This window comes from Muntiacus reevesi, chromosome 11, assembly GCF_963930625.1.
Source record: "Muntiacus reevesi chromosome 11, mMunRee1.1, whole genome shotgun sequence".
NCBI classification, from domain to species: domain Eukaryota; kingdom Metazoa; phylum Chordata; class Mammalia; order Artiodactyla; family Cervidae; genus Muntiacus; species Muntiacus reevesi.
The window spans coordinates 2,231,150-2,255,683 of record NC_089259.1 but is presented as its reverse complement, the minus strand read 5'-3'; the positions used below and the strand labels follow the sequence as shown (position 1 = coordinate 2,255,683).

The window sequence follows — 24,534 nt, the reverse complement described above, 5'->3', positions numbered from 1 at the left end:
CGCCTCCTGTACAATGTCACAAACCACCATCCATAGTTCTTCAGGCACTCTATCAGACCTACTGCCTTGAATCTATTTGTCACTTCCATAAGGGAATTGATTTGGTCATATCTGAATGGAATAGTGGTTTTCCCTGCTTTCTTCAATTTAAGTCTGAATTTTGCAATAAGGAGTTCATGATCTGAGCCACAGTCAGCTCCTGTTCTTGTTTTTGCTGACTGTATAGAGCTTCTCCATCTTCTGCTGAAAAAATATAATCAATCTGGATTCAGTATCGACCATCTGATGATGTCCACATGTAGAGTCATCTCTTGTGTTGCTGGAGAAGTGTGTTTGCTATGACCAGTGTGTTGTCTTGGCAAATCTCTGTTAATACTTCCTTTTGTACTCAAAGGCCAAAATTGCCTGTTACTCCAGGTATCTCTTGACTTTTGCATTCCAGTCCCCTGTGATGAAAAGGACATCTTTTTTGGTGTTAGTTCTAGGAGGTCATCATAGAACTATTCGACTTCAGCTTCTTTGGCATTAGTGGTTGGTGCATAAACTTGGATTACTGTTTATTGAATGGTTTGCCTTGTATACAAACAGATCATTCTGTCATTTTTGAGACTGCACCCAAGTACTGTATTTCAGACTGTTTTGTTCACTATGAGGGCTACTCCATTTCTTCTAAGGGATTCTTGCCTACAACAGTTGATGTAATGGTCACCTGAATTATATTCACCATTCTGGTCCATTATAGTTCTCTGATTCCCAGAACGTCGATGTTCACTCTTGCCCTCTCCTGTTTGCCCACTTCCAGTTTGCCTTGATTCATGGACCTGACACTCCAGGTTCCTCAGCAATTTTGCTTTACAGCATCAGACCTTGCTTCCATCACCAGTCATATCCACACCTGGGTGTTGTTTTTGGTTTGGCTCCATCTCTTCATCCTTTCTGTATCTATTTCTCCATTTTTCTCCAGTAGCTTATTGAGCACCTACCGACCTGGGGAGTTCAACTTTCAGTGTCCTATTTTTTTGCGTTTTCATACTGTTCATGGGGTTCTCCAGGCAAGAATGCTGAAGTGGCTTGCATTCCCTTCTCCAGTGGACCACGTTTTGTCAGAACTCTCCACCATGACCTGTCCATCTTGGGTGGCCCTACAAGGCATGGCTTTAGTTTCATTGAGTTAGACAAGGCTGTGGTCCATGTGATCAGTTTGGTTAGTTTTCTGTAAAGTGTGGTTTTCTTTCTGTCTGTTGTCTGATGGACAAGGATAAGAGGCTTGTTGAAGTTTCCTGATGGAAGAGAATGTTTGTTGGGGAATATCTACGTAGTTAGATATGTCTAATTAAAACAGAAAAATGATATATTCTTCAAAATAAAATTTATCAGAAACTTTGTTTTTAAACATGTTATTTTTAAGAAGACAAATAACAAAGGAATTCTAAGAAGTAAAAGCACTTAGAAGTATCTCTCAAAGATGCAATGTTTAGCAATATAAATGAGATGTAAGGTGAAATTTGCTCAAGGAGTTGAGTGTTGTTTCAGTGTGCTACTAACTCTGGTTAAAGAAAGAAAGTAGCAAAGGACCTTTCAATGATAAAGAACGTAAGCATTATCAGTATAAGAGGTGAGAGTGTTGGAGAGGAAACCATGTAATTCGAGCCTAAGGATGTAAAAGCAGTTTGAACAAAATTCTGTAATGTGAAGATGAGTGGGAAGTGGGACCAGGACAAACATATTCTTCAAAGTCACAGTGACCAATGAAAGAAACTAACCTCTAACAACAAACACAAGCATGCTACAGCTGTTGGATAAAATAAAGGCGGACAAGAGGGCTCTTTTATGATCCAACAAAAATCCATCAGTTCATCCTGGAGAAGCATTTTATCCCTACTCAGAACAGATCCATTGGTAATGGCATATAACAATGAGTTTAAAACCAGACAAAAGTGGAAAGCAAAAAACTGTTATGGAACAGTACATGACTCAAGGCACAAATTTTGGAGAAGTCTAATGCCTGATGGGCCACCAATTTCCTCAGCCTACAGTGTGAGGTCAAGCATTTCCAACTAGTGCCTCCAATTTGAACTTTATTCCCCACATGAGTCCTACAGGTAATAAAAATACATTACAGAGAGGTACGGGCTCTCCACACCTCCCCTTAACCCTCACCTCACCACAAGGGTTTGCATTAATAGACCTCTAATTTAAAGTGAACATTATACATTGCTTATTATTAGAGACATGAAAATTAAAGTTACAATGAGGTATCACCTCACACTAGTCAGAATGGCCATCATTAAAAAAATCGATAAACGGTAAATGCGGGAAAGGATATGGAGAAAAGGGAACCCTCTTGCACTGTTGGTGAGAATGTAAATTGATACAGCCACTATGGAGAACAATATGTATATTCCTTAAAAAACAAGGAGCATGACCCAGCAATCCCACTACTGGGCATGTACTCTGAGAAAACCACATCTGAAGGAGACACAGGTACTTCAATACCCCAGTGTTCACTGCAGCAGTTTGTACAACAGCTAGGAAATGGAAGCAGCCTAGAAGTCTATTGTATTCATGTGATTTTCCAGAAGAACCTTCAACATATGAAAGTTCCACATCTATCCCTAATATTTTCATACTAACTCACTGAAATTAGCATAGTTTCTGAAGTTGAATCGTATGGAATTAAACAGCAACCTAAGAGATCAGAAGACACTGACAAACAGACATTTATGTGGCAGTAATTTCTATCAGTCTTGACACTGTGGTCTTTCTAAATGTCTACTGTATAGCACTTTTCTCTCAATTAAAAAAAAAAAAAAGGGACACAATGTCTAAAATTCAAGGACTATAACCATAAAGAAAGAAGAAAAAATTTGCCTGCAAAATTGTTCTTCCCTTATAGTCTTCTTTATGCTTTTTTTTATTCTAAAGAAAATTCCCTCTCCAGATTATTTATTCAAATAAAGTATCTTATACTTAGCTATAACAATTTTAATTTAGTACAATGTGAATATGAGTGCGTGTGTGCATGTCTGTGTATGTAGGAAGTGTGTGGTAGCAGCTACTGCCAGGAACCATGTGAACTCTGAAACCAAGTATAGCTCTCACTTTATCACCCTCCACTTTGAACCTTTCTCCACTAAAACACTTTTCCCTCTGCCCACCACCTACTAAGGATGCTAAGTTACCCACAGATATCCTACCAGATCTAAGGCAGATGTGAAATTAGATGTGATTCAAAACCATACAATATGGACTTGGTCTCTTTCTACATTTGCCCAAAGTGGGGAATAGAAACAGCAAAAGAATGCAGAGTTATCATGAAGACTGGCTGATACATGTAAGGCATTTGGAAAAATATTTTGTTCATAGAAAATATTCTGTATCTGATGGGTATTATTATTTTATAATTTTATGCATAATTGTGTCATGGATCCTCAAGACCACCCTTGGGTTTGATAATTTGTTGGAAGGAGCCATAGAACTCAGAAATGTTGTTACACTCGCTGTGACACTTTCTTACAGGGAAAAGATACAGTAAAAAAGTAAAATCACAGCTGTCTTCTCCCAGGAGAGTTTCATTATTCCAGCAACATGTCACAATACATGTGATATGATGTACTGCCAAGAAGGAAAGTTCATCCAAGCCTTTATACCAGGAGTTATTGAGGAGGTCAGTCATGCAGACCAGAATATAGACCCCCAAAACAAGTGTTCACAATAAATCACATTTTTGCGTAACTATCCAGCTTGGCCCCAGGTCCGGGTATACAAAAACTGCTTTACTGGACAGGATATTCCAGGAGTTTATAATTGCTCTCCCCAGAGCCAGTCAAGGACCAGCAATTTCTTTGAAAGGGTCTGAGTATCTCAAGTCTACTGAGTTAACCCTTCATGGCATAATAATTTATTAAGCAACTACCATGTACCAAGAGCTGTGATACTTAATACTTATCTCATTTAGAATTTAAATACTACCATGAGAAAAGAATTAACATTCCCTTTTACAATTATGGAAACTGAGGCTCAAAAATGTTAAAAGTATTTATAGTCATATAATTAGTGTGGAATCCAAACCCTGTTCTCTCAAACTGCAAAGCCTTTGCTATTCCTACTAAACCATGTTGACTCATAAAACATAAAAATTAAAGTAGCATATTATGCAGTATATCATACAAATAAACACATAATAAGTATATCTAATAGTCAAAGTTGTTTCTGCTAGTGAAAAAATAATTTTGAAAAACACTGTGAATTTATGGAGGAAATAAACTAGACTTGTGAACCAATTTTCATTTAAAATATTGACTTTTTATTGAAAGGCTATCTAGTCATAACCAGGTAATTATAACTAAGTCCAATAAATTCAGCAATAAAGCTTTCCTAAAATTAAAAATAAATTCAACCTTCTTTAAATTCAACCTTTTTTTTCTTTACACCTCAAAAGTTTTTAATCCCCATAAACATTTGCTGAAACACAAAAGTGACTCACCCATCTATTACGAACAGTGTAATTTTTCATTGTAGAAATGAAAATGTATCACCAGTTTCCCTAGGGAGACAACAATGCTTTCTCACTTTAATACGTGTGTGGGTTTTTTCCCCCATTTAATCAGCTAATACTTTTCAAAAGATCTTTTTAATGCCTAAATGAAAGGATTCCACATCAGAGACCTGACCTCCCTATTAAAGCATCTAAAGGAAACCCTAGGAACGTAAAATCCATTCAAAGGCAAATCACAGGTAGCTTATTGTACAATGCATTAAGAAAAGAAAAGGGAAAAAAAGCTTCATAAAAACTGTATAGAATTTGGTGAAATTATACCACAAAAATAAAAATTGATCTTAAGCATAAAGAAACAAATTCAGAGCCAAAAACTTATTACAAAAGTGCTTTGTAATCAGCCAGGAGGGGATTCTTTATGAAAAACTTCAGAATTTGTCACTTTTTCAATCAAAATTTCTGATTACAACTTAATGTTGGGAAGGTCCAAAAGAGAACAAAACACACATTTTTCAATAGATTTAAAAATCTAAAAATTTTAAAGCTAACTTTCAACATCAGAAAAGATAAGTTTTACTACAGACAACAGGAGCAGAATGAATTACTAAACAGTAAATGAAGTAATATAAATACTTTTAAAAAACAAATTAAGATTTTTAACATACCATAAACATGGTTCTGAAGTTATTCAAATCAGTCAAGAAGTCTTCTATGGAAACCTTCTTCACGTCGATGGCATAGTATGCCATTATATTCTGGTATAACTTGTCCATGTTTTCATGTAATTTTGAAAGTTTCTCATATTGTTCTTTTGCACTGATAACAAAGCTGTATATTACAGTTAAGGTACTCAGAAATTTACAAAGAAATGTTTTAGGGAAAAAAAAAATCCTTAAGTCATATGTTTTAATTGTTAGCCATTATTACACATCTCCAAAATGCCAAAACTAGCTCTAATAGTTAACCATTTTTACAATTCAATCCATACTGCACAGTGATGAAATCTTCAGTGTGATTCCTAATTAACAGTGGAAAAACAATCAGAAAAGTTAAATATTTATATATTTAACATTTTGCTTTTACAATTGGGTTAAAGGATATTTTTCTTCTAATTTGCCTATCTTATCAGATGTCATAATATGATTTAAAATTATAGCTCAGTAGTTTCAATGATATTCAAATGTTTCCTTATACTTGCTAAAAATCTAGATCATAATAGTACTAGTGGTGCTAATAGTGCTAAATATCAGTGCATTTATATCTAGTATCATTTTTAATCCTTGGATGAACAAAAGATTTTATATACTAAAATCACAAAATCATAAGCAGCTATAATAATACATACATGTATCTCCATATACTGTGTTGTGAAACATCCACATTTGTGAAATACTGCAGGTGAAGTGAATTTATGTAAATAGAAATCACATTTGAAATGCATTCAGAAATTATCATTACATGGAACTTATGCTGATTCATTTGTAATGTGCAGTAAGCATCCCTTTATTTACCTGCCAAGTTCAGAAATCAATGGTGGTTCATTTATTCAGTCTATAAACTAGACTTTATGTCTCAAATAAGACTATATCCACATGGATTATTTACATAGCCTTAACTCCCATGTAAAAGAGGAATCATTTTCTGCCTTTGCTTGTCCAAACCTATCATTCTAAGCTTAGTTCAATTCTTCCTCTTCCATGAAGCCCCCTACTCTAACCTCTGCAACTAAGAGTGATCACTCGTCCCACTGAGTACACAGCACTTGCCGCTCACTGTACTCTGTTCAGTGAAGTTCTGTTTGTCCTTCTAGTTCAATCCCCTGGCAGTGCTTTGTCCGTGCTTCCCTGGTGGCTCAGGCGGGAAAGTGTCTGCCTGCAATGTGGGAGACCGGTGTTCAATCCCTGAGTCGGGAAGATCCCCTGGAGAAGGAAAGGGCAACCACTCCAGTATTCCTGCCTGGAAAATCTCATGGATGGAGAAGCCTGGTGGGCTACAGTCCATGGGGTCGCAAAGAGTGGGACACGACTGAGCCACTTCACTCACTCACACATGCCACATCTCGGGGGCTGATCCCCTGTGACTGTCTGCCCTTTCTCTAGCTGTTGTATTAAGTCAAATAGTCTGCAACTGTATGGGTGCCGACGAGTAGTTTCACTCTTCTGTCATCACTCTTAAACTGTGGTAGGAAAGGTAAGAAGTCTCACAAGTCTGACATGAGGGCATATATATATATATATATATATATATATATATATATGACTAATTTGAAGTTATACAGAAGAAATCAATGCAACATTGTAAAGCAATTTTCCTCCAATTACAAAATAATTTTTTTTTTTAAAGCCTGATATAAATCATGGAACTCTCTTCATAAAATCGTGCATATATACATTCATACACACACAAACACATACAATTTGGATGCAATGTTATGGGCTAACAGAGCTCCTAAAAAGTAGCTACCCTGGACAACTGGTTGCACTCCATGGTGGGTATTCCTAATTGTATGTTCTACAGTCACTCCTATTTTGCCTCATCATGACTTATAAGGCTTTCAGGTTTTTGTTTTTTTTATTTATTTTTAATTGGAGGACGACTGCTTTATAATATTGAGTTGGTTTCTGCCATACACCAACATGAATCAGCCACAGGAAATAACAGGTACTCCACAAATACTAATAATTTTTTCTAATACCTAGGAATATGCCCATTCACAGGAATCAGCTTGGTAAATAAGTTAAAATAAAGCCCTATTATTCAATAACACTTCTTAGATTTTCAGGGAAGAATCAAGAGTAAACAAAATATCAGAAATATGCCTGGACATACTTAAAAATAGCAAAATTTCATTAAATGATATGATGTGAAAGAGGATCAAGAGCCAAAACCATGGAAATTATATGGTCTTGTTCTAACAGCTAGAGTTTTAAATATTCTTATCATTGTTATCTATATAACAATTTGCTCCCAAAGGAAATGAAGTACAACTTTAAATACTGGAATTACTGGCAAAAAATTGTAAGACTGTGATTGAATTGCAATGATGTTGGAAACAGCCAAATGAATTCTCAGAAGTATAAAATGACCATCTGATAGAATGGAATAACGGTATACTTTAGTGAGGCTAGTGGTGGATACTGTCTCATAAAGAGATGGCAGAACCTTCAGATAAAAAATAGTCTTCATCATCTGAAAGAAAAAGCAAACACAGGTGTTCTCATGCCAATTGTTGAACTCCAGTTAGAAATTAATGCCCGTAACTGTAGTAGTAACAAGGCTTTATTTTTTCCCCAGCACAACTCCTATATTTATAAAGAGCTTTAGAGAAAGGCAAGTTATTCAACACAAGTTTGATAAAGTTCATTACAGAAATATTGATATATATCCAATTACATTACATTTTTGTGAAATCTATTTTCTTTTCCTTTACCAAGACTAAAGCAATATCCTGATGAACTTCTACTTGACCCAGTCGAATTTTCCCATTTGAAAGGTACATGAGAACCAGATCTGTGTTCACACACATTGAACAACATGTTTACTTTTGGCCAACTGAGTAGTCAGATGGAGATTTGGGATTTAAACAAGCTCTGTTCATTCCCAAGCAATAAGGCACAAATAGATTCTACCTTTATTAGCATATTATTGCACATCTCCACCTAAGATACCTTTTACTTCCATTAATCACCTTACAAGGATGAGCTTCAACTGGTCCTACACATCTAACACCTTTAACAGATCTTCTTAATGACCCGGGACCCAGATGGCCAGGCAACCAGCTAATCTACAAGTACTCACTGAGCCCCACTGAGAACGCCTCTTCTAGGCACTGTGGAAAACACTGGCTAACACGGTCAGCAAAGTCCCCATTTTCCATGAAACGTGCATTCTAGAGAGTGGTGACAGATAGTAAATAAATGAATGAGATATTCAGGCAGTAATAAGGGTGATAAAAACAAACATTTGTGCGTGATGTTGTACAGAGTGACAGAGCCTAACTTATGCAGGGTAGTGAGTGAACTCCTGGCTGAGAAAGCGACAGTGACCGAGGCATGCCTGTCAAGCCCAACACGGTCAATAAAGCAAGACCTCTGGAAGGAAGAGATCACTATAGACCTGAGGATGTACAGAGGATGAAGCTCAGGATATTTTAACCAAAGTCTTTAAAGTTTGTTGAGAATGTGTTAAATGGAAAATAAGTGAGAGAAAGCGGGAAAAAAAGGAGGAAAGAAGACTAATTTAAGAGAAAAAAATCTGCTCTTACAAATAACTCAATTACCTAACTTCCCACTCTTGCAAATGAACCATGTATTATGCAAGTTTACATTTCACTCATTCCACTCTTCCATTTTCCTTCCTAATCACACTTCAATTAAATTAAAATGTACTAAATTGCTTTACCAGAAAAATTCTTTGCTTTATGCAGTGTGAAATATAGATATAAGTAATATGCAAGTCTTCCTCTCAAAGAATTTATTGGGACAGTTTTAGCATCTACCTAGTAATTTCTGGAGTGTCCAAAATATTGTTATACAATGGGACAGCAAAAAAGAAACTATGAAAATAAAGTGTGATTACAAAGAAGAAATTTAAAGACTAAAAAAATGGAAAAGTGACAACTTGTCATGTATGTTCTATGGCAAATACAAAAATATCAAGCAAAATGATTTTTTTCTATGAGACCCGGGAGACAGTGGGACAAGGAGAAAAGAGAAATGCAAAGGTTTGTGCAAGGAAAATTTTGAGGGTGATGTGCTAGGATCTATGTTATTTTTCCTTAAAATAAGATATAGTCCAGAATGTAAAGGTCAAAAGAAAGGAATAAGCATTGCATGACACTATTCCTGGCATTTTCCCAGTTTCTTATGGATAAAGAATTTAAAAAGTATATACACCTTACATATAATACTTTATATCGATATATAATAATATTGGTGACCCTACCACAAATCACAAAACAAATTTTTCAGGCAAATACTTACAGTGAAATTACTCTAATTACACTTCTCACCAGACTTAGCAATTGAAAAGTAGGGTAATTATTACTAAAAAGTCAATGTGATAATGAAATAACTGTGCATGCCTTTTAAAGAATGTAATTTTGTCTTTTTTAATATTAAGACATGAATGTAAAGAAAACAAGTACTGGTAGAATAAAAATACAATATACTATAACTGAGTGGTACTCATGAAATTTCATGAAATTACAACAATATTGTATCACTATAATATAAAACAATTAACAAATTATTTAATAGTTCAGTAAATCATGATTGTTTAATCTAAATATCTATTTGCATAAATGCACCATTAATAACTTTGATAACACACACATTCTTTCAGAATTGACTGATGAACCAAATGTTTGATATGTCTTTCAACTAATAAGCACTAATACTTAAGCATAAACAAACTGCCAGTGTTAATAATCCCAACTTCAGTTAAACACAGTTTAATTTATTGTGTATTTATTCCCCAAATTCTTCCATTTTCTTAGATGTAAGAATTTCACAATTTGCCATTTTAATAGAATCTGTATAAATGTATTTAATATTCAAAATCTGACTTGTTGTCAGTGCTAATTAAAGTAAACAAAGCTTTGCAATGAAAGAATTTAATTACTTAGAAACTAGTATGTCTAAGATGAAGAGCAAATGAGTGCAATCTAATCTCAGCAAAGAATATTTATGATTATAAGCTTTGTCAATAGCAAAGTGCACCAACTGTTCATATATCTGACTTCCAAAAGATACATGAATGTTAATCAGTTCATTAGAGGCATCTAGGTTGTGATATTTAGCGACAGGATGTAGGAGCTTTCTTGTCCATGGAGTATAATTGTACTCAAAATGAAAAACTATTTCCAACAAAGCTTCATCCTTCCTGTTTCTGATTTCCTGCTGGCTGCTTTTTATGAGCTGCATACCTTTCAACAAGCCAACATCATTCAGCTTCTGTGTCATATGAACACAAATATGGATAGGTCCTAAATTGTCTGCTGAGCAGAATTCTACTAACCTTATTCTAATCTCAAGAATTTGTTTCAGGTCCTATGTTCCAGATAACTGAGATTCATAATTAGTACATGCACAATGTATTACTGGAAATTGCATGCAAATAAAACCTTTTCAAAAATGCTTTCTATCTATAGGGAACAATAAAAAGTGCCTCAATGAACGGTTCTTAATGATCACAATACTGTCACATATAAATATTGTAACATGATAAAATGGTGGGTGGGGGGAGTTAAGAATGATGTAACATGCAATTCTACAATAACAAATTTAGGCTTAACCATACTTTGCCAAAGGAGAAGGTGTGGCAAATATATATTCGATGGATAAACACAGACTTCATCTTCAGTTTTCAAAACACAACCTTTTCAAATAAAGACATCCTGCCTAATAAAAGAAGAAACTGTGTGGATAGGAAACATAACGAAAGGAAACAAACACATTAGCCTGAATTGATTATTGCTGGAGTGCATTTTTATGATATTTCCCAAAAGAGATGGTGCAGAAAACTAAAATTGAACTAATTCACAATTAAGCTGAAAGTATACAGTACAATAAAGTCTATGACAAGTCAAATAATAATTTTGTGATTTGTCAAATCTTAGGGAAGAAGAGATGAAAAGAGGAAAAGTAGTTATTTTAAGCATCTCAGTTTAAAATAAAATATTAGGAATATCTACTTACAAGTGTTTGTTTAGAAATGGGTTATCCTTTCATATGGAATTCTGAAGCCCATATGAGATTTTTGTACAGTTGTAATATTATAAGGCAAAAGATATCAGTCTCTAATTTCACAGAATGGTTTGGAGAGAAAACTCAACATTAGTTTCCGGAAATAAAAAAAAAAAGTTTATTACTTCAATTACTCATTAAAGATGAGTTCACTGACAAAGTGGGGCTTCCCTCATAGCTCAGTTGGTAAAGAATTCGCCTGCAGTGCAGGAGATCCCGGTTTGATTCCTGGGTCGGGAAGATCCACTGCAGAAGGGATAGGCTACCCACTCCAGTATTCTTGGGCTTCCCTGGTGGCTCAGCTGGTAAAGAGTCCGCCTGCAATGCGGCAGACGTGGGTTCGATCCCTGGGTTGGGAAGATCCTCTGGAGAAGGGAAAGGCTGCCCACTCCAGTGTATAGTACATGGGATAGCAAAGAGTCGGGCATAACTGAACGACTTTCACTTCCCACTGACAAAGTTAGCGAAACCAAAGATAATGAAATTCAAAGGACCTTAAATTAAGCAGGACAACCCCAATGCTATTAGTTTTATGTATATATACATATCTACACACATACGTACACACATGTATTGGTCAATTTTATTTTCAGTCTGGAAAATACCGATACTAGTAGGACTGTGGTAAGTTCAGTTTTGCTTTTTGGAACAGGGTAGTATTTCTAAAGGAAATTTTAGTTTCTCGAACATGAGTTAACTTTTGATATGCAAAAATTAATTTTTGAAATTAAGCTGACAGTCATACCAGTTTATAAAGTCTTCATCTGCTTCAAAAGCATTGGTCCATTTCAACAGTATCTATATCACAACATGACATTAAATTCAAACTTCCTCAAACTGAATCTTCCTATCCTTTCAATTTACCATGAACATCAGAAGGAAAATAGGGCATATGGAAGGAAAGTGAGGAGAGAATGTGTTAGATTAATAAAAAGGAAAAAAAGGAATGAAATTAACAGGACACATCTCTGTATTATTCACTACAGGCAAAACCCTTGATAAATTTCCTTGCAAGAAGGTAAAGGATAAATTTTCTATAACTGGGCATTATAGAGTGATTTCTGGTTATGCAAGTATACTTAAAAGGTTAAGCAAACTGTATTCCTAATTGACTAGTAATTTAAAGTTATTTAGATATCAAAGGATATGGACATCTTTGTCACAAACTTATCATGTGAGTCTTCAGGAGGGGGAAAGATTTTCAAATCTTTCTCAAGCTGTTGAAGTTGCCTTCCCATCTGTTTCAAGTTCTTTTCCAGGGTTTCTACAGAAACTAAAAGAGAGAATATTATATGCCTTAAAAGGACGAAATTATAATATAAAAAAGTAAAATATTCTAGAAACAAAACACATGAAAAACCTTACAATAATAATGAAAAATCCATGAAAATAAAGGAAAGGTGAATTTCACTTAAAGTTTTAAAAACCCTTTAATTTTTAAATCCAGAAATGAAGAAAATAAAAGATTTTTAAAAACAGGAACATTTTGGTAAAGCTCACATACACAAACCACATATAAGAAATATCTTTTGTTGAAAATCAAAGTCCTTGACCTCTACAAACACTACAAAAAAATCAAGAAAAAGATGGAAAAGAAAGAGTATGGTTTTAAAATTAAATCTATTTCAATATAATTTGAGCACTTTTTAAAATGATGAACTTTTGAGAGGGGAAAAATGTACAAAGAAAAGATGGGTAAACTCTGCTCTCTTGTTCAAGGTCACCTACATCAGGAATGAAAAGATATCAGGGGCTCTTTGAGTACCATGGGAAACAAATTTCAAACTTTCTTTACTGGTACTCTGAAAACAAGTAAACTCTGTTTATTAAATAATAAAGTGTTTTTGTGTATACATTCTTGCCTAGTAAAAGTCACAAATAATCCACATATAGCTAAACCCAGGGGAATACACTTAAACATTCTGTGGATAGATGGATGGTTCGAAGACAAATAAATTATATTTTAATTAATATTTAAATTAAATGTATTAACACACTATTGAGAAAAATCACATACTTAAAATATTATGATCAAATCACTGATCAAATTTTACTACACACAGACACACATCAAATCTGGCAGATATCTAGAGAAAAGACAAGTGAGTCTGAGGAACTCCCATGTAACAAAAAGCAAAAGGCAAACACTGGAAAGGAACATTCGTGGATTATTTATTTTTTTCTGATATCTGATACATCATTCCAGCACCATCCACTTCTCCAATACCCACTAGTGTCTCCCAATTCACTGACACTCACTGCCTGGAGTTAGCCTAGAACCCACATGTTTAAGGACTCAGTCCCATAGACTGCCCTCACTTGAGAGGGCAAGTTACGGGGATCACCTGTCCTTCTAACCTACGATAAATTCAAGGGTTCTCATATGCTCCCCCCACCCCATTTATTTTCTATAATTTACTGGGATGACTCAGAGAACCTCGGGAAGCACTGTGCTTGCAGAGACAGCTTTTATTATAAAGGCTCTAGCTCAGGAATAGCCAAACGGAAGACACGCACAGGGCAAGAACACGGAAGGAGGGGCCGCCCGACGCCCCACGCTCTCTGGGCGCAGTCCATGCCCGGCCTCCCGGAGCACCCACGCGCTCACTGTAACACAAGGCCCCTGTGCCTCTTCATCTCGGAGTCTCAGCGAAGCCTCACAGCACAGCTGCGATTGACCCGGTCACGGGCTCTCGTGCCTGACCTGGAGGCGAGAGGGAGGGCTGAAACGTGTGTCCCTCTGGCCTCCTGGCTGGCGCTTCTGTCAACCAGTGCCCCCATCCTCGAGTTCCCTAAGCGGGCCCTGCTCCCGTCTGCCCCAAGTCATCTCATTGGCGCACAAAGGCACTCATACTCTAACAAGGATTTTAGGAACCAAGACAAAAGTCAAATGCATAGTTTTTCCTCTGTCCCATGGACGCAGCAGTGCGCATCTGGTCAGCAGGCGGGACCCCAGTGCCTGCAGGAAGGCTGAGAGGGGTGTGCTTCTGATCCATGAGCTGTCCTCAGAGCTGCCCCGCAGCCGGGCCTGTACTTGGCGGGGGCCAGTGACTCGTGGCTGGAAACAGCTGTCCCAGGGAGTGCGTGCTCCTCATGGGGTGGGAGAAGGGCTTCAGGTGGTCAGGGAAAGGCTTCTTAGGGGATCCTGGGAGCCCTTCCCAACACATTGGCAGCCAGCTGGGTCAGGGACGATGGTCTATCACCACATGAGCAAAATAGGAGGAATCTCGCCTCATACTTTTACCTCACTGATATTTCATAAAGATCAACTGCTACAATATAGGATGAAAAATTTTTTAAAAATAAAATGGACTATGAGATGTTAATCTTATTCGGACAACTCAGTAGAAATGCCTTAAAGACTGAAGCAATACTAAAATCAAAGGAAATTAAAAAAAAAATCATCACAACCATCATCATTGCCAGGAAAAGTGCTGTAGAACTCTGGCTAAAAAGAAAAGCTGGTAATTATAAGAATAAAATGTTTGGGATGTTAGGAAACTCGGGGCACATTCAAACATCTAAGGTTGGCATCATAAGGAGAAAAAAGTTGTCTTACAAAATGGTTCTGTAGCTACTTAACAGATAGAAATCCCATTAAGCCGTTACCTAAGCTTCATCAGCACTACCCAATTACATTATTTGTACATTATACTTAAGACAATTTAACTGTAACTGATCAACTTTTCAGAGAAGGCAATGGCACCCCACTCCAGTACTCCTGCCTGGAAAATCCCATGGACAGAGGAGCCTGATAGGCTGCAGTTCATAGGGTTGCTAGGAGTCAGACATGACTAAGTGACTTCACTTTCACTTTTCACTTTCATGCATTAGAGAAGGAAATGGCAACCCACTCCAGTATTCTTGTCTGGAGAACCCCAGGGACGAGCGAGCCTGGTGGGCTGCTGTCTATGGGGTTGTACAGAGTCAGACAAGACTGAAGCGACTCAGCAGCAGCAGCAGCAGATCAACTTTTCACTGCTGGTTTTTAAATAAAGACGAAACCACAGTTGGAAGAAAGAAAGGTGTGTGCAAGTTCTATGTGAATAAAATTCAATTGAATGCCCAGGGCCATCTGATGGATAAAAAGAGCATTTAAGAATGTCCTTGGCATTCTTCAGTAATTATATATACAAAGAAACTATCCACATACATCTTTGGACATAGTTTAACCACATAGTTTAACCTGAACATATCTCAAGTTCTTTGAGGTCAGTGACAATAATTTTTGCTATTAGAAGTCCCAACTGGAGCAGAGAATTTTAAATTGCACTCCTTGAAAGTGTTAATTTACTGGTATCTCTATATGTGACACATATGAATTTTATCTTTCAACTATGTCACATTTGCTTTTTTTCTTTCACATTTCTTAACTAATAAGTTAATCTTTTTATTCCTTTTCATTATTTAGAAGTAACAAAATACAGTCATTATAAAACAGAGTTGACTAGATATTTTTAAGGCACTTTCAACTTCTGCATTTTACTCAGTTTTCAATCAGATGGGATATCCCTCAGTCACCTCAGACACTGTGTGTTTCGACCCCCAGCCAACTGCCCATCTGCAATCTCCATATGACTGTGGGCAGTAGAACTATAATGCTGTCTCCTGTGATGGAAACCTGCTAGTCTTGACCCTTCCTCTCCTGAACCCTCAGATCCAAAGGATCATGACATCCCTCACATGGTACTTGACAAATAAAACCTACCCTTTAACACCACTCAAGGGATCTGGAACACTAACCTCTTCTTTGACCTCTGGTCTCCTACTGTTTCTCTCAGAGCCATATCCAAACTGTACATGGAAATTTTGAGACAAACATTAATTTAAAGATACCCTAAGAAGAAGTGAAGTCGCTCAGTCTTGTCCGACTCTTTGCGACCCCATGGACTGTAGCCTACCAGGCTCCTCTGTCCATGGATTTCCAGGCAAGAGTACTGGAGTGGGTTGCCATGTCCTTCTCCAGGGGATCTTCCCGACCCAGGGATTGAACCCGGGTCTCCTGCGTTGCAGGCAGATGCTTTACCATCTGAGCCACCAGGGAAGCCCAAAGATACGCTTAAAGACCAGACAAGAAACTCCTTACACAACAACATCAGAGTTCCACCTACAACGTGGTCCTATTTCCTAATCTGCCACACTTCACTACCAAATCGACTCCTAGTTTGATTCCACCCAACCCCTTTCATCTATTCCGTACCTGATGCCAGAAGAAGTGTGTCTATCTGCCTTGCCCACTCCACCCAAGTCACTCCTGTTCACTTTCACAGTACGCGGCCAAAACCCCAGACCGGCCCTGGTGACGCGCCCTCCTGCCTGTCACGCCTGGCAACTGTCTCTGTCTTTGCAAGGACACCCATTACTTTCAGCATGTGCCTTCCTCTCCTAGCCGCCCGGGGATTCCTGAGGGGAGAGACCTTACATTTTATGCATCTCTGTGCCTTGGTTTACATAACACAGGGCAGGTACTCAAATGTTTGCTGAAAGAATGGATTTTGGGTTTAACTTTAACCTCTCAAGAGGTTAAAACATTAAAAAGGGGAAATATAACAGATTAAATATCTAAAACTTTAAAAGCTAAGACACAGACTTTTCTCCAAGTGGCTAGTCATTTTGATAATTATACACTAGAGGTGCTAAAAAAGCTCTAAATAAAAGTTAAAATCACAACTATAAACATTTAGATTCAGAAATCGTGATACAGAAATCACGTATACAGGATCTCTGCAATATAATGTCCTCTATGATTTACCATGCTAAGATTTCAAATAAAAATGGAGAAATTGCATACATTTATATAATCTCTATAATTAAACAATAATCATCTATGAGTATCTCCTGGAGGTATTGGTCTTATTTCATAACAAGCTTACTAAGAAATGTCACACTCATTCTTACATACCATGATACATTACAGAGGAGTTGATGTCTTTGAAGAAAGCTTTAAAAGCAACAATTACCAAAAAACAACGTAAACATCCAAACTAAATTACCCTTCCTATTCTAGACACAATTATTCTATGAGAGAAACTAAAGCCTATAGCATTTAAAGCTCCAAACATAATGATTTTTCCTAGACAACTGTAATAATAAAGCTTTAAGAGTATTTCACAAAATGCACGTCAAAAATAATACACTGGATGGACATGATGGACAAAACCTTCAGTAGCATTAAAAAAATCTTTAATATTAAGTAGGCTGAAGACAAAATCTAAGTTCTAGACTATCATTATAAAATGCATTGTGTTGACGGAAAAGCATAAAATTAAAATAAGATGGTAAAACAGCACAAACTCAAAATAAACTGCAGTTAGGTTCATAACAGGCAAACCTGTAAACTGAAAGAAGCAGTGCTACATGACTGGCCACTAATCCTCAGCTGGCCTCCTTCTGCTCGGTTTCCCTTCTTTTCCTTGTCTTGATTCTCGCATGATGGGAGCGTGCTCAGTCGCTCCGTCCTGTCCAGCTCTGTCTGTGGACTGTCCGTGGACTGTCACCTGCCGGGCTGCTCTGTCCGTGGGACTTTCCAGGCAAGGCTACTGGAGTGGGCTGTCATTTCCTCCCCCAGGAGATCTTCTCGAGCGAGGGATCAAATGTGCATCTCTGGCATCTCCTGCCTTGGCAGGTGGATTTTGTACCACTGGGCCCCCTGGGAAGCCCTTTTCTGATTCTTCTTGTTGCTGCTGCTCAGTTGCTCAGTCATGTCTGAGTCTTTGTGACCCCATGGACTGCAGCATGCCAGGCTTCCCTGTCCTTCACCCTGTCTGATTCTTGAGGGGATCCCATACAATAATACATTATAATTTGCATTTGCTATTAATTTGCTTATGTTCCACTTAGGATTTTTCAACTTTATGATGGTGGGGAAAGCTATATGCTTTCAACAGAAACCATACTTTAGACCTTGAATGTTGCTCTTTCTCTGGGCTAGCAGTGTGTGGGACACGCTCTCATGATGATGGAGAGCAAGCTGCAGCTCCCAGTCAACCCGTGTAGGTGAAGAATTAATATACTTATGATCAGTACCCACAGAACTAATCTGGTTTTCACTTTCAGGCCAGTAATCAATAAACAGTATGAGATATTCAGCACCTTCTTATAAATTAGGCTTAGTATTAGATGATTTTGCCCAACTGGAGGTGAATATAAGTTGTTCTGAACATGTTTAACATAGGCTAGGGTAAGCTATGATCTTTGGTTAGGCAGATGTATTCAATGAGTTTTCAACTTAGTTTCAACTTGTGAGGGTTTACCTGAAAGTAATATCATCATAAGTCAAGGAAGATCTGCCCAGACAAGAGGGTTTTGTTGTTACATTTTTCTACACATCACACTGCAAGGGAACCACCTCTCTCTGCGGTGGAGTCTGGAGGCAGGAAAAGCAGACAGAAGGCAGGCGGAGGAGAGGAGGGGCACAGCAGTGGCGGGCTCTGGGTCTGCACCACCCACGCCAGGGCACAAGCAGCAGCCCGCCCTCCCCAGCCAGGAGGAGGGCGTGAGAGAAACAAGACTGTCAGAAGAGAAAGCAGTACCAATGGAAGACGTCTAGCTAATGGAAAACCGTATTTACCTAAAAGAAGCTGAAAGCTCCTTTCTACCAATAAGATGTTCAAGACTATGGCAAATAAATACTATACAAAAGAGACCAATAATAGAGATGTTTGTAACATTATTCAAAATGTTCCCTCAAGATAATGACTTTGTGCACATGTCTGTGGGAGGGAGGCTCAGATGGTAAAGAACCCATGCACAATGCAGGAGACCCGGGTTCCATCCCTGGTTTGGGAAGAGTTCATGGAGAAGGGAATGTAACCCACTCCAGTATTCTTGCCTGGAGAATTCCATGGACAGAGAAGCCTGGCAGACTACTTCATGGGGTCGCAGAGTTGGACATGACTGACTAAAAACATGCACACGGTAAATTGTGTAATGAGTTTTTATGTATGGCTACAGACCTTGTAGGCTGACAAGTCCTGGACTGTGTATTTCTGAACTTGAAACATGACAGTTATTTTTGGGCTGCTTAGATCTTTGCCCTGAACTCCAACTGTTGGTTAAATATCATTCCTTAATGTTTAATAGGCATCTTAAACTCACATTTTCAAACTGGAACTTATCTTTCTCCTGGAATATGCTCCTGCATCTCAGTAAATGATTGGTGCTATGACTCCCCTCTTTCCCTCATACCCCACACATCCAGTCCCAGAATAAATCCTGTTGGCTCTACCTTCAACGTAGATGCTTTGCCTAAACCCTCTCACCTCCCTTGCTACCTCCTCCTGGTCCCAGTCAACATTCTTTCTGCCCTGGATTATTATTACAGCATCAAGTGGCTTCACTACTTCATCACTGTTCTCCATTTTTCCCAACAGAGCAACCAAAGCAATACTTTGAAAATTAGCAAGTCAGCTGTCACTCTTTTGCTCAAAACGCGTCTGATGACTCCCCATCTCAGAGCAAAATCCAAGTCCTTACAATGACCAGCAAGTCCTACGGGATGTCACCTTTCTGATCATATCTCCTTCTCCACCCCCAATCCCGGTCACACCGGTATCTAGGGCTTAGGCGCCTGCGTGCCCCTCTTGTTACGTGCCTGTCTCACATACCGTTTCTGACCTCCTCACACCTTGTCAGGTTTTCATGCAAAGGTCTTCTCCAATCTCTCAACTTAAATTCCAAAGAAAAAAAAAAGGTACCTGGCCTAGAATTCCACAGCTAACCACCCAATATGATACACACCGACTTCTCTCTGTTCTGTATCTACCACCTAAACTGTAAATTTGAAGAGACCAGAGACTTCTTCTGTGTTCCCGCACTCTATCCAGGGGGCTTCGCTGGTGGCTTACAGTAAAGGATTGGCCAGCCAGTGCAGGAGCAGTGGGCCCAGTCCCTGGGTCGGAAAGATCCCAAGGAGAAGCAGACGGCAGTGCACTCCAGCGTTCTTGCCTGGAAGATCCCATGGATGGCAGAGCCTGGGGGACTGCAGTCCACGGGGTCAGAGAAGAGGGGAGCATGACTCAGCAGCTCAACACAACAGCAGCTCTATCCAGCACCCCGACCCAAATGGCCCCGAGACAGAAGATATATTCAAAAAGCAGCTCATCAAATACTGACTGAATGAATGCATCATATATGAGCCACTGTCGCCTTTTTTTCTGTCACTCAAAGTCAGTCTAAGCCTTATTTTTTTTTGTTTGGTAGGTTTTGTTTTCTGTTAGTCTAATCCTTATTACTACAAGTGCCTAGGATGGTGTTTGCTAGGCAGTGAGAGTTCAATAAACATTTTGAAAAGAATCCTTTCAAAACATATCAAAAACTATTAATGAACACTATTTCTTTTTTCCGGAGAATATGTAGTTTGATAGACAGCTGCTGAGAAGCTGCCATCATGGTGACAGACATTACATGCCACGAGGGTCTACCAACTGATCAATTTTAAATCTCTGCTTCTGAGAAGAGAGGGAAAGGTTATCTAAGAAGTCATTTTCTTCAGGTTTTCCTATGAAGGTGAATAAAATCTTTTTGAATGTTTCTATTATTTCTATCATTTATCATCAGTATTAATTCATATTTCCATATGGCATTTCTCAATAATCCGGGGCTAATAAATTTGATTTCACATAACATGCAAACACCTGCAGAAAAAAAGAACTATAAGTTGTTGAAGAGCTGCTGGAGACTCATTGGCTTCAAAGGTTGTTTAGTAGTAGAAACTGTTTTTTCAAAAGAAATCTACCAAACTTCAAAATATGAAATAAAACTCTAGTGTCAGGCTGAAGCACAGAGGGTAAAGAGAATCCATTTTCCAAATTCCACTCCCTATGCTGATGTATCCAGCTGGTGAAAGTGTACTGGGCTATACATTCATGACTTGTGCAAATTCTTACATGTATATTATTCTCTAATCTTTAGAAAAGCACAAAAGTCTTTCAACAACATAAATCTACAAATTTCTTGGTCCTATACGCTAAAGTTTGCATACATTTCAGGCAAGATGCACCTGGAATCCATTCAAACAACTTTTGAGAATATATATTAAAATTAATAATACATTATTCACAGAGATCCATGTTTACTTGCATCATTAATAACAGCATAGGGAGACGTGTGTAAACAAGAAATAATCACTGAAAAGCAACAGCAACTATTACTACTACAAACGCAGAGAATATTCACAGAGTGCTTACAAGGCGCTATACACAACTTTATACATATTCACACACAGAAACCTACGGAGTCCTCACACCAAAGCTCTAAATTAAATACTAGTATCATCCCCAGTTCAGACGTAAGAAAACTGGGCCCAGCGATGATGAGAAATGGGCAGTTGGAGTTTAAACCCCAGCTGTCTAGTCTTAAGGTCTACGATGGTAACAACAGCCTCTCCCTTAATATAAGGTAGAACTATCACGTTTTTATTTCACCCACTGAAATCATTTATTAGAACTATTGTAATCATCTCTACCTGTCAATAAAACCTCCTTAAATTCAAGGCATGTTAATAAATTTCAGTTTTAATTGCTTCACAAGCTCATCAACAATAACCCTTAAACGCCCAAACATTTCACAACATAATATAAATGTATTCCATATATAAACCTAACATTGTAGTTACCCTTAACTATTTTACAATACCCAGAGATGATGGTGCTGCCTCCATGCCCTTATGGGAGTGATGACAAGGATGACAAGATTCAGTTGAAAAGTGTCTCCCAAATTCCACATCCGCCCAGAACAACAGAATGTGACTTATTTTCAAACAGGGTCTTCATAAAGAGTTAAGGATCTCAATATGAAATCATCCTGGATCTTGGGTGGGGCCTAAATCAAATTGCTGGTGTCTTTATAGTGAGAGGTGAGAATACAGGAGCACAGAGAAGAAACCACTGTGAAAACTGAGAGCAGAGCAATGCCAAGAACCGCCGGCAGCCGCCAGCAGCTGAGAGGGGGGCGCTGGATGGCTCCTCCCCAGGGGCTCCAGAAGAACCCAACCCTACCAACACCTGGATTTCTGTACTCCTCAACAGCTAGGTACTAACTTTATGCTGTGTAAAGCGACCTGGAGTGCAGTGATAGCTCATGGTAGCCCTAGGGAACTAATACAACCACTAATTCAAGACTTTGCAAGCTATATGAAGAGTCTGGTTCTGGGAAGCAGTTAGCAGTTCTATCTTCAGCATCTTATCAGCTCCATGACTCTTGACCCAGTTGGTTACATGTCAACCTTGTGAGTAATGAAATTCAGCAGCCAGCCATAACTGTGTTTGCTCCATCCACCACGTAGGCGTCTTTATAGTACATAGATTTGCTATATTTAAGCTATCCTTCAGAACACCCTGGAGTTTTCTTTTATCTACCTGGTTTGTAATTTCCCACTTCATGTTGAAAAACTGAAGTGCAGTAAATAACTGCTTTCCACCCAGCAGCCTAAGAAAGCTCCAAGACCTTGGCTGTTCCTGTTGCCCCTGTCCTGTTACTTGATGCTAGCTCTGGCTCATAGGTGACGCTGACAGAACTGTTCAAGTAGCTATTGCAAATCTGCAAGAGGACAAAAATCTGCAAACACTGTAAACTGTTAGTTTCTCAAAAAGATTAACACTGTATTGATGCCACTTTCAGTCTGCTAACCTCCAAAAAGATATAGAGGTCTTCCTGATGCAGTTTTCTTCTTCATCATCATCTATCAGCCCAAGCAGCAGCCAATTCAGGAAATGTTCCTGGCTCCATATCTCAGAAAGCAATCTTTAACTGCAAGTAGTTCCTTCATGCCAGTGTATTTCAATGTCATTCTACAGAATCCTTAATCCTTCTAGAGATTTTGCCCATATTCTTTCTATATTCCTTTCTGCTGCCTTCCAAAACAGTTTACATTTGTATTATAAAATAGTGTAATATTTACAACCTCATCTGCAAGTCATCAATTTCAACTTTTGATGCCAAATTTCCATAGAAAATCCATGGAAATAAACTGGCAAGATTTAAGTAAAATGCTGCTCAGCAAACAACTTGAACCTATTGGTTCTTTACCAGTACACCATATTCCCAGTGCACTATAAATATTTTTCATAAATCCTGCAATTACCTTGTGATTGGTTCAGTTGTATTTCATCATACCCTTTTATGTTAAAAGTGTTAACTTGTTGCATGTAAAATTTTACATATATGGCCCTTATAATAAGCACATGCAAATCTACATGTAAATTGCCTTTTTAAAATATATTTATTTTTAATTATATTTAGTTTGTAGTAATATTAAAATTGTTTTACAATTCCTGAGTATATGTATTAGATGGCTAATACATACCAAAATAGATAATTGAGATATAATTAAACAGGAGTCACAGACTAGCTTTCAAGACATAGCTTCTTACTCTCCATCTATGTGTAGAATAATACTTTCACTATTTCCACATGCTAATAAAAAAAAGGGTAAAACCATCTATTCATATCTCAGTTTTGGAAAAGTATCAATAGATAATTCAGAGTACAACTAGTCTTTGTTGGCTACTTTCTTACAAGAAAAATTCAACTATTATATAGTAGCAAAACAGAGAGTGGTAAAGAAATATATGCAGATGTAGTAAGCAAAAGACATGATGAAACAAAACTAAAACTTGTAAATTTAGCTTAATGTAAATGAATGCATTCTAAAATAAAATCCAGGAGATGTAAGAACTCACTCTGAAAATTAAATGTAAACACTCATGAATATATTTATTTAGAATGCCTCAATATTTCCTCATACATATACTAATTTATGTGTCATGCCTAGTCAAGAAAGAATTGACACATACTTGTAATTATTTAAAATCATGTGATAATTCATGGTTTGTATAAGAACCTTTTTATTCCTGAACTGATTACTAGTGAGCACCCAACACTGAAGATCTATGACTGTTTCTTCAAGTTATCTGATAAAGTAAAAAATAATGCAGTATGGGCCACGCCGGGCATCCTAGAAAGCTTAGTGGTAAACAGCAGGAGATGCAGCTTCAATCCCTGGATCAGGAAGATCCCTTGGGGAAGGAAAAGGCAACCCATTCCAGTATTCTTGTTTGAGAAATCCCATGGACAGAGGAGCCTGGCAGGCTACAGTCCATGGGGTCACAGGAGACTCGGACACAACTTAGCAACGAAACAACACAAAATAGGCCATTATAAAGCCAAAAACTAAGCAAGAAAAATGCTTCAAGTTATTACATTAATCTGTACGCTTGATTTCTTCTGCAGCACCTCTCCTTGGCTTGAACTCTCTCTCCTGTGCACACTCACGGCTGGTCTTTGTATGCT

The 24,534-nt window shown here is 37.9% G+C and overlaps 1 protein-coding gene across 5 annotated transcripts in view; it reads right to left on the bottom strand.

Annotated features, from left to right (window-relative positions):
• DIAPH3 (diaphanous related formin 3) overlaps positions 1-24,534 on the bottom strand; it is a 530,180-nt gene that overhangs the window by 191,504 nt on the left and 314,142 nt on the right. For all 5 annotated transcript variants that reach the window (XM_065901830.1, XM_065901832.1, XM_065901833.1 and 2 more), the window contains 2 exons: positions 12,394-12,517; positions 5,164-5,329 (listed from right to left, as the gene is read on the bottom strand). In XM_065901830.1, coding sequence (XP_065757902.1) covers positions 5,164-5,329; positions 12,394-12,517 — 290 coding nt within the window. The remainder of the gene's footprint in view (positions 1-5,163; positions 5,330-12,393; positions 12,518-24,534) is intronic.